Source organism: Eucyclogobius newberryi, unplaced genomic scaffold, assembly GCF_026437365.1.
Source record: "Eucyclogobius newberryi isolate DKJ021-1_F unplaced genomic scaffold, fEucNew1.0.hap1 SCAF_12, whole genome shotgun sequence".
NCBI lineage: Eukaryota > Metazoa > Chordata > Actinopteri > Gobiiformes > Gobiidae > Eucyclogobius > Eucyclogobius newberryi.
The window spans coordinates 16,362,212-16,376,175 of NW_027315746.1; the positions used below are offsets into that span (position 1 = coordinate 16,362,212).

At 40.7% G+C, this 13,964-nt stretch overlaps 1 protein-coding gene across 5 annotated transcripts in view; it reads left to right on the forward strand.

The window, feature by feature from the left end:
* Positions 1-13,964, forward strand: part of rnf220a (ring finger protein 220a) — a 135,195-nt gene that overhangs the window by 100,770 nt on the left and 20,461 nt on the right. For all 5 annotated transcript variants that reach the window (XM_072440986.1, XM_072440987.1, XM_072440988.1 and 2 more), the window contains 2 exons: positions 4,569-4,698; positions 11,038-11,086. In XM_072440986.1, the coding sequence (XP_072297087.1) occupies positions 4,569-4,698; positions 11,038-11,086 (179 nt within the window). The remainder of the gene's footprint in view (positions 1-4,568; positions 4,699-11,037; positions 11,087-13,964) is intronic.

Genomic DNA, 13,964 nt, shown 5'->3' on the forward strand with positions numbered 1-13,964 from the left:
GGAATGAGTAAAGTTTCTTCAGAACATAATTTAACTGAATTGAGCAATGAGGCTGAATCCAATGTATAGTAGAAGTATGAGGTCACTGACTTCACAAAGCAACATCAGTTTGATTCCTGTCTTGGGCAAATTGTAATACTTTCACCAACGTTTGTTTCTCAGATTTGACTTTATCTAATACAGCCAAATAATGCCTAAAAAGCAGTCCTTGGACCTTGGAAGCCTTTTTGTTTCAGACCAGTCCAGCCCTGACAGGGGAGATAAAAGTGAAGGGATGACACGGGGTGCTGGTCATTAAATGGGATTTGCTCCTTCCTCTTTGCCCAATGAGCCACGAGGACGCCCCAAATGTTTTTTATCTGTGGTCCCATTGAGAGCCAGTATCGAGCTGACAATCCCTGTCCTCTCCGGAGGTGGCCTTTCTACCTCTGCTCATTGTAGTGTGTGACTCTGAGCTGCTGCTATCTACCATCTATCGATTCTCACTTCATCTGGACCAAAGCAACTCTCAGGCAGCGGAGAGCGGCTGATGAAGGCGTGCGGGCAGCAGCCGAGGGGGAAAAGACACAGACTTTTCAAGTGTTTAGGCTTTGAAGAGGCAATTTCATGCATTTTTACAGCAATGGAAAGTAAAAGTGAAAAAGTGAAAAGTACAACATTTTGCTATATGTACATTTCTACGGTTAATACTTTTTTGTTTTACTTCCTAAAATTTAGAGCAAATATCTGTACTTTCTACGCCATTGACAATTCTGAACTGGACCGAAAAGGAAAAAGTACTTTTCATATGGTATGAGGGGTTCTTTTGACCACATTCATGATGACACCCCGACTAAAAAATACACTTCAAAAATTAAGATTGGTTACCACTTTAACAGTTCTCAAAATCTGTGTGAAATACATTTTACTCTTGAAATACATTGAGTATGTGTATTTTTTTGTTACCTGCTACTTTTGCTTTTCACTTTACAAAATTGAGTATTTCTACCTCTGCATATATATTTACTATATTTAGAGGTGTACTTTGTAACTTTTCTGGTGGAGGCTGTGGTAGGTGTGGTACCTGCTTGTCTCCATGGAGATGTTAGTGCTTTCTGTCCCATCCAACTATCCAATATTAAAGTTTAACATCAGTTAGTCAAGTTAGTTTTATTTATTTGAGACAGGTACAGTTGGTTTGTTTTCAAAGTACCCAAAATATGCCTATTTTCATCGAATTTCCAAAGGTCAAAATATATTTAGAGCCCTAGACATGTTTAGATAAATCGATTACACAAACGAGGAGAAGAGTAGACGTGATGAAAGAGAAGCGATCTGAAGGTGAACTGAGGAAACGTGTGTAATAAAAATAAGACAAATGAAAGAATTGTGAGAATCAGGCGAGTTGGAGAGAGCGAGATGAGACGATCCATCTTGGCACATTAGGACGAATCAAGCGCACCCTCCATCACATCTGTCAGGGACGCAACCGCACCTCTTCCTCTCTCCACTCCTCCTCCGTCTCTGCGTCCGTCCATCCCTGGTCCCGCTGTATCTCACTGAGAAATCTCCGCACTAAAAAGTCCTGTCAGGCCTATTTCCTTGTTATTGTCCGGCCCCCTGTACCCCAGAGTGAGCCCCCACCCAGATTAAACGCAGTGTGACTCGAGATGCTCCTGTGTGTGTGTGTGTGTGTGTGTGTGTGTGTTAGCCCTACATTAATCATCTTTAAGGCGCTGACAAGCCCAGTGTGCGACATCACATCAACACCCCCCTCTCCCCTCTCACCATCCCGCCATTTTTTTTTTTTTTTTTTTTTTTTTTAGCCTGGATTTATCTGTCCGTGTGCCGCTCGCGATCACTCACTTTCCCTCGGGGAGTGTTTGACAGAGAGGCAGAAATAGAGGCTGGAAAAAGAAAGCGGACACAAGGAGAAAGGATAGAGGAGAAGGACAGCAACAAGTTTACACTATAGTGGAATAAAAAGTATTGTGAGTGACGGGTAGAATTAGTTCAGGTTGTAAGTTAAGGATTCATCTTATATTCACACATAAAACAAGCTACATTTTCTGACAATCTAGATTTTTTTGATTTTTTTTACTGACCTCAAAGTTTTTGTGTTATATGTATTTGTATGTTTTGTTGTTCCATATGCGCTTTTTATACTGCTTGAACTAATTAAAGTTGAATTGATGGAATTCTGAAGCAATCTGAAGCAATTATAATTATCTATGTAGTCTAGGGTAATGTTTCTCAAACTACGGTGTGTACAGCTGGTGGTATGTAAACTTCTTCTGATGGTACATCTTCAGTTATTTAATAAAATGTTTCTCTTCCTGAAGTAATTTCTTGGTCAAAACATCAGGCAGTGGTGTATTTCTATTTAACACTTAGTTAACCATAATTTAGACCTGGAATAAACCTGCTAGAGACCGGATTTAGCAAAGTTTTCTTTGGTGTTGCTTGGTGTAAAAGGTTTGAGGCACACTGGTGTAAGGTATTGTCTACATGTTTTGTCCTAGTGAAATATCTTGGTGCAGAAATACTTTTCAGTTGGCGTTGTTGACAAAGCTGCACTTAAAGCTTTAGAGAAAGACAATATACTGCATACAGTTGTTTCAGCAAGGCCAAAAATGTAATAACAATTCAACATTTCATTCATTACATGCTAGGTTCAGGAGTTGACACAAAATTAGGACTAAACAGGGACTAAACCTGGACCTAAACCTGAACTAAACCAGGGCTAAAACAGGACCAAACCAAGTTCTCATTTGGACCAAATTGGGCCCAAACAAACCAGGACCAAACCAGGACAAGTGTGAATGTGCACATCGGTGGCAGATGATTATCGCAAACCAATATGAACGGAAGATGCCGACATTCAAATGAGTTCCACATAAACAGTGAAATGCACGCTTGTTTTGTGTGGAGCTCGGACAATGAGCCGCTCTTTTCTTTGTGCTGTGGAAGGTGGCGTTTTCTGCATGTCTCAAATTATCTCGTCAAAGCGAGCAATAAAAGCCACTGGGAGGAAGTGAGATGGGGAGACAGGGCGACAATAGGAGAGAGGAGAAAAGCAAAAGATGGAAACAGGTAGAAAAAAACAGGTAAATAATGAAAGAAGGAATGAGCAAAGATGAAACAAAGACATGAACAGAGATGGAGGTTAAAATTAGAAATTGAATGGGGCCTGAAGTAGAGGCAGGCACACAGATAGTAATCGATTACCTATTTTTCAAAGTCACTTACCGTGGCCGCTGGTGTGAGGGTTGTGAGGAGGTGAATGAGGTGATGGTATGCGCGCTCATGCTTCAGTGAAACAGAGAGACGCTCTCTGTTTGGATTCTCTGGTGTCTTTTTGATGACAGAACTGCATGGGGAGACTGGTCCCAATATGACAGCTGCAGTGAGTGAATGAAGATATTGATCCCATATAGTCATAAATATATAATGTATTGGTTTAGAAAAAAGTGTCTTTTATTTTTGTACATTGACAAACGACAATAGCAACAATATTCTTCACTTGTTCTTGTCATTCGAAGACATGCTTTTATATCTGAATGGTTGAATTTGCCACAAAAAGAGAGAAACAAAGTGGTGGACAGTAACAAAGTAGTTTGAGTATACAAATAAAATCAATTCAGTAGTTTCTGTTTTGAGTCCGGATATTTTTTTTGTAATGCTTTAATTGTTTTAAAATTCTGTCTGAAATACTTTTTTCTCTAAAAGTGCATTGTTATGCATGTACTTCAATACTTTCACTTAAGTTACAGTAAGATATTTTTAATGTGCTTCTTTTACTTGAGTCATTTTTTGGCTCCTTTCTCTGAAAAAACAAAACAGTGTTGGCCAGTGTTTATGACATGGGAATTGCAAAAGGCAAAACAAACCTAAAACTCAAAATGTCAGAACTTTAAACACAACACACATGAAAAGGCTTTTGATATGAACAAAAATATGAATGCGCTCTCTTCCTTGATAATAATAATAATAATAATGGTATTTGTAATTGTTATTGAGCAATTGTTTACTGGAACGTTTGCTCCAGATTTCTTTACGACCACATCTTTATCACAGGGTTTGCAGAGCCATGTGCAGTGATGGCGTGTCCCCATTACCTGCTCCTTTTGTTATTATGGTGACGAGCAGTCTAAACGGGATATCCTGACCATTGTCTCCAGACTATAAAAAGCCTATTTGATTTTGCTAAATGCAGGAACTATCCTCTAGCAATAAGACTGTGTAGTTTGTATTTTTAGCTGCGCAAGACACAATAATAAGTAAACTTGTCACGTTTGATATATAGCGCTTTATGATGTTGTGTGTTGAACTCTCCGGAGCCACACACAGGTGGGTTTCACGCTGTGCCCCTCTGATCAAGGACAATGAAGTGCCGGCCCACTCCACTCTGCATTATCTCCTCCAGCAGACAAGTTCCCTTCTCTGATCTGACCTGAAAACGTTACGCAACAACACTTTAGACACACAAAACTATGTCACCCACTAAATATAGATGTGTTTATGATATGATACGCGTTGCAGTTTTTTTTTATGCTTAGATTTTTTCTGTTATTTGTGATTTGTTGCAGGTAAAAAGAAGATGGTCTTGTATGACAGCCAGGCTCCAGTGTGTCCAATCTGCCAAGTGCTGCTGAGGCCTGGAGAGCTGCAGGAACACATGGAGACGGAGATGGAGAGGCTAGCGGCCATCTGCCTCAGGTATGAACCGCTTCACTGCAAGAGTTAAAGTCACTTGGATTCAGAGTGTTCATTTGCAAGGTTTTGACCCATTTAGGTCTATGTGCTTGATTCTCTACAGTTTAATTATGAAGATAATTTAACTTGAAATAAGAAGCAATGTATCGAGGGCAAAATATTTCTTTGCAATATTTCCACTGCAAGGATTAGGTGGGGAAAACTATAGATAGTGAGCAGCTTTTTTTGAAGACTGACATATCTAGATGCAACAATGGCTGCGGTTACATTGGCTGGGATCCAGAATAAACACTTAATTTTTTTATGAAGAGTGAGTCACTTCCCCTCTGACACGCCTCGAGCCAAACTCAAACAGAACCGTGCAATCAGATTTAGTTTTTTTTTCTATGACACAATTTGTACTTTGCTCATTGATTCTGCAGAAATACACAATGTTTTTAAGTCTCCTGTTTTCTTCCATTCTTTTTCCTTGTAAGCAGCTATATTTGTTTTGATATGAACAGACCGTGCATGTCCCTGATTGGCTAATCCACCTGTCAGTCACGTCATCATCCACTACAGTTTATGATAACTCATTTAGATCCCTGCTGAACCAAAAAATAGCATAGAGTGACACACAGTTCTATTTTAGTAGTAGTATTTAGGAGTGCCATAACTTTCATCGAAGTACTTCATTTTGACAGTAAGCCTAGTTCTTCCACCTCTGTAAGTGCCCTTTGCAAGTTTAGTGCGTCCTATCATACACAAACCACACAAGTCAAGTATTCTGTCCACAACATGAGTTGAAATACAGGCAAATCCTTTACATTAGTGCCCCATAAAGATACAGACACGGGCCATAGGCGAAGCTTTAATTCACTGTATGTCACTTCACTGTCTTACATTCTTCTTGCTTGAGATTTTTGGTGTCATAAATCTGCATAAAAGGCAGAGGCACGCCGTCTACGTCATGCTAAATGTTTCCTACAGGGATTAGGATTCTGGCCTTTGCCCCCCGGTTCAGCGCAGCTCCCTTCCTCTCCTCACGCCAACGACAAGGGCAGTTTTATGACGGATAAATCAACCGGGGGCCCTTTTAACGATGGGACACAACCATTAGGATCCATATTTCAACTTGACCACACGCCTGGCTGTGTGTGTTTGTGTACTGTCCCATATAAGACCAGAGTGGAAGTGTTTATGCTCTGACCCAGTGCCCAGCGAGCGCCCGGCTTTACGATAGTGGCCATTAACCCGGAGGAGCAGGGCAACAGACAGCGTCACCCCACGTGGAAATCACAACTCATTTAGTGGCGTTTACACATGGGACCTGCATCCTCCTGTGTGCTACTGTGTGAGCGTGTTTCTATACACTGCTGCCTGATTTGGTGCCTAACAGTTATCTTGCATTATTTAGCTAAAGATTTATTTAATTTTATTATTAGCACCAGGCCAAGTTAAGGGTCAGATCTGTGGAGAGGCAACCTTGCTTGCATTTAAACAGTTGTTCATTTTATTTCTTTGCAATGAAACCACTCATAATTAAATAAATACAGTGCAGATAATGCCATGGTGTAGAACATTCGGAGCAATGCAATGGAGACAGAAAAGTTACACAGTGCTCATTTACTTACGCGCCGGTGGGGGGGAAATCTTTTTTTTTTTAACTTGTTGTAACTTTAGCAATATTACAGACTAGTATTGATGAGAGTACTACTACAACACATTATTACTACATTATTACAACCACAAACCCAATGATTTTAAAGAAAGTGTGCTTCCTTAATGCTACTTTCATGAACATTTCTCACCTTAGTATATGTTGTTTATATATTACCGTATATGTCATAAGGCGCTGGTACAGCTGGCAGCCCGGTGTAAACGCTCTCTCTTCTTTCTCACACTTATTGTGCTTTATCTCCTATATTTTGTAAATATAGTTAGTATATTTTTTCTATTTTACTGTACGATAGGGACACGCGCTGGAATAGTTTTTTAATTCAACTGTTTTTGACTTTTTTCGGCTGGATTTGAGCGTTTTTCGTTGCGTTCGTTGTGTTGTTGTGACGTGACCTAGCTCCGAACTAGCCCACCAGCCCCCCCGCGCCCTCCGGCCGCGCTAAAGTACGGCGTGTCGTCGGTACACGTTTATATACACGTTTATATGAAAGAGGAACTTCACGAACGACCGGGACACGCACTGGAATCGCTTTAAATTAACTTGTTTTGACTTTATTCGGCTGGATTGAGTGTTTTCGTCGTGTCGTTGCGATGTGTCTTGGCTCTGAGTCCCCCGGCTCCGGCCCCGCCCCCCGGCTCCGGCCCCGCCCCCCGGCCTGCGCCGTACCGCGTTTCCACAAAGGAGGAACTCATGAAACTGCAGAGAACAGTCGTCTTACCCGGAGATCGTCACGTTATCCCGTCGCAATACTGACCTAACCTAATACTGATGTGCAATTCTGTCGTATGTGCAATTGCTGTTGGAATTCATGTGCAATTCATGTGCAATTACTGTGAAATTCATGTGCAATCTATGTGCTGTCGTGACACATATTCATGTGCAATTACTGTCGTGATCACATGCAATGGTATTTATGTATTTATGTATTTATTTATTTGTCTATGGGAGTTTATTTATAGGAGATCTTCTACTGAAAGTGTTTTTCAGACTTCCTATAAGTGATCTGTTCTTCTGGATCTACCCTTTATCTACCTGCGTTGCACCAATGAAATTTCCCCATGTGGGACAATAAAGGAATATCTTATCTTATCTTATCTTATTACATGCAGCTACCCTGCTGTATCTTTTTATGATATAACTACCAATCCTACGGTAAATACTTTTATGGCACTTGAAGAATGGGATATAAAAGCTAATGTCATCCAATCAGTGAAAAACACAGCGAGGTGTCGGTCTCCATAATTAATAAAGGTCAGGCGTCTGCCCTTGGCTCCAGACTTTGTGGGACTCTGAAACCCACAAATACACGTGTGGTTATTTCAAGAGTATCATCCCAACCCCCGGGCACGAACAGAACCGCGGTTAGACACGGACCCGTCCAAATCCACAGACACATCCACAGACACAAACATCCACAGACACAGATTGGGGAGTGAAGGATTTGAAGGATGTAGAGAAATCTTATGTTCCTGGAAGCTGTGTGGGGCGCCTCTATATCACACCCAGCTCTGTCTCCTCCCCACGCTCTGCTCTGCATGGGAGCGGCCGTCATTGAAAGTGACAGTGGGAATTTGGTCCAATTTGCACTAAATCTGGCTTTAATGACGACCAATGCAGGCTGAATAAAAGAGGCGCGCGTATGGAAACGAAGACGTGCATTGGTGTAGCCCCTGAGCTAAAAATACTTGCTCTCTTCCTGCACAGTCCTATCTCCTCTGTTCTGCTGTCAGCCGTCGTCACTGTGTGGATTTGATTACAGCTGGCTTGTTCATGGGCCGTGGCTTCGGGTGTATGGACATGGAAATCACACACACTGTTGAGCAAATGGAAATCTATCAGACCCGGTCCACCTCAGGAGGCTGGGAGGCCAAAGTCATCTGCATAGCTCAGCAGGTGCTATGACATTAAGGGAAGTAGAAAGGGAATTTCACTGGGAAACAGTTCAAGACATGCAGAAACACAAAATACTCAACTGAATGTCTCTTCCATTGAGTATCAAATGTTCACAGAAAAAACAACTTGTGTGAACATTTAAAAACATTGCACCATTTGCATGCAGCTCAATAGAATGCACAATTGAATTATTTGCTCGAACTGCGATAGTGTTCCGTTTATTTTTTTGCTTAATTCTCAATAAGCCAACTATAGTAATGATGGGTAATACCGGTGATTTGGGAATTATAATGCATTGAAAAACCTCTCCCAAACAGAATTCTACTTTAACATAAAGAAGCTATCATTATTTTTGCCCCAACACAGCTTTGACTGAAAGGTGATCGCTCTATTGTTTGAGTTCCCGAAAGTATGTCCTTGGGTCTCAGAGATGGCGAAAGAGACAGAAAAATGGAACTGAAATGAATGACTACCGTGGGCCCTTATATTTCTTGTACATCCCCACCCAGGTTACACCTCATCTCTCCTTGATGCTCACTGGTCTATCTCTTTACCTCCTCACCTCCTGTTCGCTCAGCCGCCTCATTAACCCAGCACATTTTAAACTGCCCCTTTCCCATGCTCCTTCGCTGCATGTTTGTCTCACTTTGCTCCCTCCTCTCTGTGCTTTGACGTGGCAGGCGACTGGAATACCCTGCCTCATAACCTGCGCCATCAAAAATTCATAGAAACAGACAAGACCTGGGAGACGCATTTCCTTTCATCCTACTTTCTTTATATCGACTGGTCTTCATTCCTTACCACAGTCGTCGTCGTCGTCGTCCCCCCTTCCACCCGTTTTTTTTTTTAACAGCTTTCATCTCTCTATCAGCATCTTCTGTCATTGTGGCAATTTACCCCGAGCGTGGCAGGCGCGCAACCTCTCTGTCTCCCCGTTCTTTCTCTCTGCCTGACAGTGTCAACAAGCAGGTGTAGGGGCGGCTGTTATTGTTGATGCCTCGGCTCGGGCGGCAGGTAATGAATAAAAGAGGATAGGAGAGATAGGAGCGAATAGAGGAGCACTGGCACATTCCCCTGCATTACACGGCAGCTTGACTGTGTCACCCGTGTTTACTCTCTTTGTTGGAGGAAGGTGGGGCCACATGTTTTAGAAGCAGTCATACACACACACAAGCGTATATGGAGATTTGTGTGCTATTTATGTTCCAAACAAAACAGGAAACATACTGACAAATTGGATGGCATGTAATAGTCTTCGGTCCTTTGTTTAATTTGTTAGTGCGGTCCAGATTATACGGTAAATTGGTAATGGGTGTGTTCGCGTGAAATCTAGAAACACTACACTTAGAATTCACTGTTAAACTGTCAAATAGCAGATTTGATGATCTGGTTCATGGTTAATATCTCTGTCATTACTGGACCAATCCACATGAAACGAAACTGGCCTCCTCTGTCAGCACGAATAAACCAGTTGAATTGTTATTCATAATAGCCTCAAAAAGTGGGGCCATTTTTCAACTCTAAAGACGTGATTTTTGTCCATTCAAAGCACTTCAAGCAATAAGATAATGGTACGATTGCAAGTTTTTGGAGCCAATCCCAAACAAACAATGATAAGGTTCAAGGATTTCTGTTTTTGAGATTTATTTCCAAAATCTCCCCTAGAGTTACAATAACCCACCATCTGAAATTATGACATCTTTATACAGAACATGAACGCAATTCGATTATTCAGTTCACAATATAATCAAAAGGGTGTTAAATAATCCGTCAGCGATATAGAAGCAAAGGTTTTTCATTTTAATTCAATCCATGTACTCAAAAATAACCCAAATTAGGTTTTTTCCTGTCACATTCAGAAAACTCAAAGCTTGATTTCAAAGACTGTAGGTGAATAATCACGGGCTTTAATGTTGTTTTGTGCATGGTGTCAATAATCATGAACACATCGTAAAATTATGACATTTCTTCTCACACTAGTCGTTGCACATCCTCACTTTTAACTAAATTTTTTGTATAAACCTCTAGTTTTCTTTGTGTGCGTAATGTGCAGGGATTTGTATGGTGATTTTGCATAGATTTCTTGTACAATAATATCTAATAAATGTCATTTAAAGGTTGTAACATAGGGATGTGCCTATCCTAACTTTAATAAAGGGAAAGGTAACAACTCTGTAACAATCTTAAATCACACAATTGGGACAATCTGAGTGTCCATTATTAAGATCATCATCTCCAGCTTTGGTCCTACATCTTTCATTCCATTTTTACACTCTGTCTTTTTATTCTCAGCTAAGTGACATAAATATTGTGCCTTATTCCTATGATCCACCCGTTCAGCCATTGAAAAAGAAAATCCTTTCTCTCCCGAGCATGCTGTCAGATTAGGGACCTTACACCATTCAGTCTGTGGCCTGTCCCTCTCCTCCCTCTCTGCTTTACTGCCCTGTGTGTGTACGTCCCATGTGTCGGGTGCGTGTGGAGTGCTAACAGGCTGTCAGAGGAGAGATGACAACCGTGTCCTGCTTTGTCAATGCCAGGCCTGTCATAACACTGGGACCCACTCACACAAATGTATCTCTGTGTTTGGGCACAAGTCAGGAACTCCAGCTGATATCCCTATGAACACAGAATAATAGACATTATAACGTTAATTGTTATATTCTGCCTATAACAAATGACTGGTCTATGTATTTACCTTGCCAAAGACTAATTGGCAAGACACTTTGCCTGGCGCCATTTGTACTTATTTTGTTAGTAACGAATGGTTTTCCCCTCTTCCATTGCAGTAAGAACCCTTCACCTAAGGATGGCCTTTTAACTCCTGGAACACCCAAGGTATGACTACTTTTAGAATGCATATATGTTATTGCTGTGTACAAAATATATGTGGATCAATCAACTGTCGGAGCTGCTGCAGTTTCTCCTCGCTGCACTAAGGACGTGACAATATGGGTTGTGTCCTATATTTCATTCACATAGACCAGTCTTCTGTGTCCAATGCCAACAGGACAGGAATTACAGCACTTGTTTGTGCCAATTATTTTTGAATGCACCAAAATATTTCTTCAAATGTAGTGTCAAGGTTTGCAAACATAGAATATTTAATCCTAGGAAACCATATTCTTAAAACTGGAGTTGATGTTTTCATCCATGTCATATAAGCGACAAAGAAGTGTCTATCTTTTCTTGGTTCTCCTTGTCCTACTTCAGCTTAAAATTAAAACTTAGAGTATTTATTAAAATGAAGTTGGGGAGCGCCTCATGAAAGGTGTATTAAATCAGGAAGGTGCTCTTTCGAGACAGCGGGTGAATTCCTTTGTTACAAAATAAATAACTGTAGTCTGCCAAGGATGTAAAATAAGCAGACAAAAAAAAACAAAGAACACTCCAATGGGTTGAAGGTAAAAAGTCTTTATTTATACATGGCTTATTTAATATAAAAATGCACCAATGCGTTACAGCTCCGTCAATCCTTCTTCAGGGTGCATGTAGACATAGGTTGGTTCAATATTTTATGAGGAGGAGCACAAGATCCTGCCTTGAAAATTGAGCAACTCGAATACATGTTTACAAAACTTGAACAACGGATGTAAATTAAACCTGTGTTCATATTTACTGTGTTCATAAACAGTAAATATACAACAACTGTGCACCATTCCACAATGAAGAAGATTCAACAGAACTTTAGATTAATGGAATTAAGTGTGGATAAAACCAGTCACTACTACACCCTTCACAGTCCAACCATCCCTTTGAGAAGGCTAAAACATGTTCATGAACCAGAATACAATTTATTATTTTGCATACATTTGTGTTTAAAAGTTTATTGTCTTGTAAATGACCTCCAACAAACGATTTATGTTATCAATGCACTTCACACTAAAGGATCATTATAATTCCCTCTTACCTGTGGCTTTGACCCAGGCTTAGCTCCGCACTTGCCGCTCCGTGGGTGGGCTCGTTGTCGGGGGAGACAGACATGGCGGGGTGAGAAGGGTGAACCCCGGCCTCCCTCTGCGCCCGTGACTGTGCATGTTAGCGCTGTTGTTTAGTATGCAGCAGCGGGCCATGGAGAAAGGAGAGCTCTGACCTGAGACACACAGACTGTTGTCATCATATCCTTCATCTTCTGAAACACGGGCACCTGTTAGACCCAGGATTAACCTCCCCGTACCATCACACACAATTTGAGCACTCCACGCTATGTTCGGGAGACGAGGTTAGAAAGAAAAATGTCAGGTCTGTGGAGGGCTTTGGGAAACACATTTAGTAAAGGTTCCATTGTTATACTGTGTTTTTCAGCTCACGCGTTCTACTGTGTGTAAGGCTGTATAACTACTTTGATTTGAATTACATGATTACAATTATTAACAAAATGTGCCAACAAACAATTACTTAAATTCTGTTCTGACTAATTTGGGACACTTTGTAATCTCTTTTAAAGTACATAAATCATTGTGCAGTAATGACGGTATTATTTAATCCAATCATTCTTCTAAAACAGTCTCACAATTTTAAAAAAGCATTTACCCCTGGACTAGAAGACCTTACAATTTGAGTCAAGTGCCATGGCAGATGAGTACAATCCCTGCTCCCTTTGTTTCTCCTCATGATTCTCTAATTGCCTGCTCCAAAGGGACACCATTTCAACATCTTTATTCACAATCTCTTGTTAAATGTCAAACTCCAATGATTACACTTGAGCATATTCCCATAATGCCGCAGGTAAATGATTCCTGACCTTTTTAAACCAGTCTGAAAAACCCATCCACACACATCCACACACGTTTACAGCCGGTCACATAAGCTCCATGCATAATATCCAATTTACAGTGGCACCAATGGAGGCTGGTCATTTGTCACATATTATTATTAGATTACTGCTGTCGAGCACTTAAGCCTCTGCTCTGCCCCTTTCCACTTGATTAATAGGAGCCGACTGTAAATACAAATATTTCATAGCCGCATCGTAAAAAAAAGCCAGCACAAGCACACACAAGCATATAAAGAGGGCCGAGCCTTATAAAATAACAATATGTATCATCTTTGCTGCCTTCCAGTTGTTTTGTTCATGAAAAATACTCGTGAATTGTTCTTTGCACAGTGAAATCTGTTTGCAAAATACTACACAATTATAGAAAGAGTCAAATCAAGTGCAAGTACTGCTACTGTTACTAAGTTACTCTCACTACTACGACTACCAGGCTGCTGCTTTGTTTAAAAATAAATAAATAAATAAATAAATAAAAGAATACCGATATGTGTCCTAGTAAAAGTGTAATGAACGAAATCTCAATGAATACTTGATAAAACTATTTCAAAGGTAATAGCAGTACATTTCTCTTTACTGTGCCGTGTTGTAAGTCAGATTTATAGTTGTACAGTGCCCCATAATGTCAGAAGCTGTTTTTAGACGTTTACCCTCCTGTTCCCCCCTTCACTCATTCGTCCCTAACTCCTCTTAACGTCCCATAAACATTAACTTTAATCAGTGGAAGGGATTTTATAGACAAAGTCACGAGGGTTACAGTCAACAGCAATGACGTGTTGCTTTGTGCTTTGGTGGCAGCAGCAGCCTCAAATCTCCAGAGCTTTTCTTTCAGACTGAAACTAAACCGCAAAATGTCTGTGGTTTTATTCTCTCAAACATAAAGCACGTCGAAGCCTCTGGTGTAAAAACAAAATTGTCAAATGTATAATTGCATTTATCTAA